The sequence below is a fragment of the Impatiens glandulifera genome, chromosome 2 (assembly GCF_907164915.1).
Source record: "Impatiens glandulifera chromosome 2, dImpGla2.1, whole genome shotgun sequence".
Classification (NCBI taxonomy): domain Eukaryota; kingdom Viridiplantae; phylum Streptophyta; class Magnoliopsida; order Ericales; family Balsaminaceae; genus Impatiens; species Impatiens glandulifera.
The window spans coordinates 45,269,422-45,272,940 of record NC_061863.1 but is presented as its reverse complement, the minus strand read 5'-3'; the positions used below and the strand labels follow the sequence as shown (position 1 = coordinate 45,272,940).

Here is a 3,519-nt window from a genome sequence, read left to right as displayed (position 1 = left end):
GTTGAGTACATAGACAGACAACAGAGAAAGAGAGAGAAACCGCCACAGCTATCCCATGAAATGCTTCCATTTGTTTTTCACCATTAATTTTCACTGCTATTGTCATGTGCAAGTTTTCTTTCTTCTTCCTTAATAAACCCTATTTTATTATTCAATCCCATCCCCCATACCCTTTCACAATGAGAAATAGAGAGAGAGAACTAATTAGGGTTACAGTCTTTATTTGAAATCAACAAATTATATAACCAGCACATACAATACGACCAAATCTCGATACTCCTCTCTCTTCTATATTTGTGTCCCCTTCATTCTTTCTCTCTCTACTTAGCTCGTTTCCTGAAGAACACAAACAAAGAAGAAGATCTCATCTAGAACCATTTAATATAATTAAATGGACTCTTCCAATGAAGATCAAAGCTGGCTAGGTTTATTCTCTCTCTCAAACCATCACCAGTATCTCACACTACCCTTCAATTCTGAACAAGATATCAATGGAGTACTCTCTACTCCCTCCCCACTACTGGCTCCCTCTGCCGCCGACCAAGCCCAGAATCTACTTGGTGCCGGAAATTCCACCGGCGACATGCAGTTCAGCAACCGTCAAAGCCAGGTTAATGAATCTGAACTAAAATCAATTGCAGCGAGATTCTTACTCGAGTTCTCTGGCCGACAAGATGAAACCCATGTCGGAACCGGAGCTGTTGCTGCTCCGACCATGTCGGAGCCGGCGATGACAAAGAAGAACAGTAGTAATAGTGTGGAAAGTTTTGGGCAACGGACATCTATTTACAGAGGAGTGACAAGGTAGGTATTTAATTATATATATATATATATATAGATTTATATGTTTATAGAAATGAATTAAATAAAATGTGCATGCAGACATAGATGGACTGGGAGATATGAAGCTCATCTATGGGATAACACTAGTAGAAGAGAAGGGCAAAGTCGGAAAGGAAGACAAGGTAGTGTATATATATTTATATAATATTTTTTATTTGAAAAATAAGGTAATTAATTAATGAATGATCATATTCCTTTTTGATGGCATGTACTTACATGGGTACTGCTGGATTGTGTGGGACTGATCTATCAATTTATAGTATACTTGGGTGAGTTGATTCTAATTATTTCAATTTGATCTTTATATATATTTTGCAGCTAGATATCTAATTAATTATAATAAATTTCAGGTGGGTATGATAAAGAGGAGAAAGCAGCTAAAGCTTATGATATCGCTGCCCTCAAGTATTGGGGCATCACCACCACTACCAATTTTCCGGTTATCTCACTCTCTCTCTATATATATATTCATGAACTTATAAGTTATAATATTGTCTGTCAATAAATAAAATCAAACACACCATATGGGTTTTTTGAGCTTGATTATTTGTGGGTTTTTAAGGGTTTTGTCGAAAAACAAAATATTGTTCAATAAAAAATATATATTAAAAATTTGAGTTGGTTTAATTATTAAAATAGTTTATTTGATGAAATTCATGATTTGATTAGTTATAATCATCCTAGTGACTTCATAACAAAAAAAAATTATAAAATACTAGGATGATTCAAAAACTAAATAGAATCTAAGAAAATTTAAAAAAAAAAACAAACAAAAAACTAAGGCTTTGTTTGTTTGGATGACCTGGTTATTTGAAAAATAGTGACTTAGAGAAGTTTTGAATTTTTTTTTGGTAAAAAAACTTAAATGTTATAAAATAAAATAGTATTTTAATTAAAATAGTTAAGTATTTTAATATTTTTATTAATAAATTGAGTGATTTAACATGATGTTTTTTAAATTTGAGTTATTTAAATAACTCAAACTTCCGAACAAGGCCTAAGAAAAGGTTAGCCATTAAAATAAGGTTATAAGAAAGGGTTATTGATTAAAATAAGGTTAATAGTATGAGGAGGGTTAAACGAATAAGAATTAGCTGAATCAAACTAGCCATAAGTCTGTTATTGTTGAAAAAAACCCACAAATTTATTATAATTGATTGATGAATTTGTAGATGTCGGATTATGAAAAGGAAGTGCAAGAAATGAAACAAATGACAAGACAGGAGCTTGTAGCCTCTCTCCGAAGGTAAATAAATAAATAAATTAAATTTGATATTGATAATTAATTAAAAAGTAAGGATATTAATTATAAATGCATGTTACCTACACATGCAGGAAAAGCAGTGGATTCTCAAGGGGAGCTTCAATGTACCGAGGAGTGACTAGGCATCACCAACATGGGCGTTGGCAAGCAAGAATTGGAAGAGTTGCCGGAAACAAAGACCTTTATCTTGGCACCTTTAGTAAGTTTTTCACTTTTTAAATCTTATCCATATAAATTATAATAGTAATAATTATTTTGGTTAATTAAAATCTGTAGGCACACAAGAAGAAGCTGCCGAGGCCTATGACATCGCGGCCATAAAATTCCGTGGACTAAATGCGGTTACAAACTTCGATATCAATCGCTACGATATCAACTCAATTTCTGTCGGAAAATCCAAACTCGTGGATGATCATGAAGTGGACAACAGGAAGACAACATTAGTCAAACAACAACAAGATCATCATGGTCCGGAAGATACATATTATTGGTCATCTTTGCTTGGGTTCAATGACATTACCAAGAATGGACTTACACTTAATCCAACAATCTCACCCAATGCCCAATTTGTTCAACAAACCACCAATTCATTCAACTTGGACTTCATGGGCAGCGGAGGAGTTCAAGGGAGGGGTAATATTAATAATGATGATCATATTAATAATGGGTGTATCATGAATTCAATTATACCTGTTGCCACGCCTATTGGGTTTTCTTTGAGTCATTCTTGTGGGAATTACTGGCCTCCGCAGCCCCCGCAGTTGCAACCGCAAGGGACAACGATGGCGATTAATAATACATTTCAGTCGACATTGCCGGTAAAGCCAAATCTATCATTTTTACAGTCGACAGTGCCCATTTTTGGAGTGGAATGAAATAATGATATAATGCATGCATATGTTATGCAATCTGGCTAGCTAGAGATCAAGATAGAGACTGGTCTAAAAATTTGGCTTATTATAGAGCTAGCTATAATAGTTTACTTCATTTCTCATCACTTTTATTTTCTATTACCAATATTATTTTTTTTGTATTTGTTTTATTTTATGTTACCAATATAACAATGATATATTCATATCTCTCTCTTGATTCTCTAGTATTTTATTTTTACTTTCATTCAGGATGATTCACAAAAACATTGTCATCAAGGAAATGATCAAATAACACTGTGATGTGTCATATTTCAAAAAATAAATCATTAGAAATAAATTCATCAATCATAGTGAATAAAAAAAAAATTTAGAATGTTAATAATCTAACTTAAAAATTAATATTTATTTTATTAGATAAAATAAAAAATAATAATAAAGTGAGGGAAAGCAAATATGAACGTACACTGCAAAAGGTAAGATCATCGAGTACCACATTTCTTTGACCAAAAGCTTCATAAAGAGATCTTATACATACTCCTT

The 3,519-nt window shown here is 32.7% G+C and overlaps 1 protein-coding gene across 1 annotated transcript; it reads left to right on the top strand.

Moving 5' to 3' along the window:
- LOC124927277 (AP2-like ethylene-responsive transcription factor AIL5) lies at positions 1-3,184 on the top strand. Its single transcript, XM_047467667.1, has 7 exons — positions 1-804; positions 883-965; positions 1,104-1,112; positions 1,194-1,282; positions 2,016-2,089; positions 2,179-2,306; positions 2,384-3,184. Exons 1-7 carry the CDS (start codon positions 392-394, stop codon positions 2,980-2,982), a joined length of 1,395 nt encoding a protein of 464 aa, XP_047323623.1. The 5' UTR covers positions 1-391; the 3' UTR covers positions 2,983-3,184.
- The last annotated feature ends 335 nt before the right edge of the window (positions 3,185-3,519 follow it).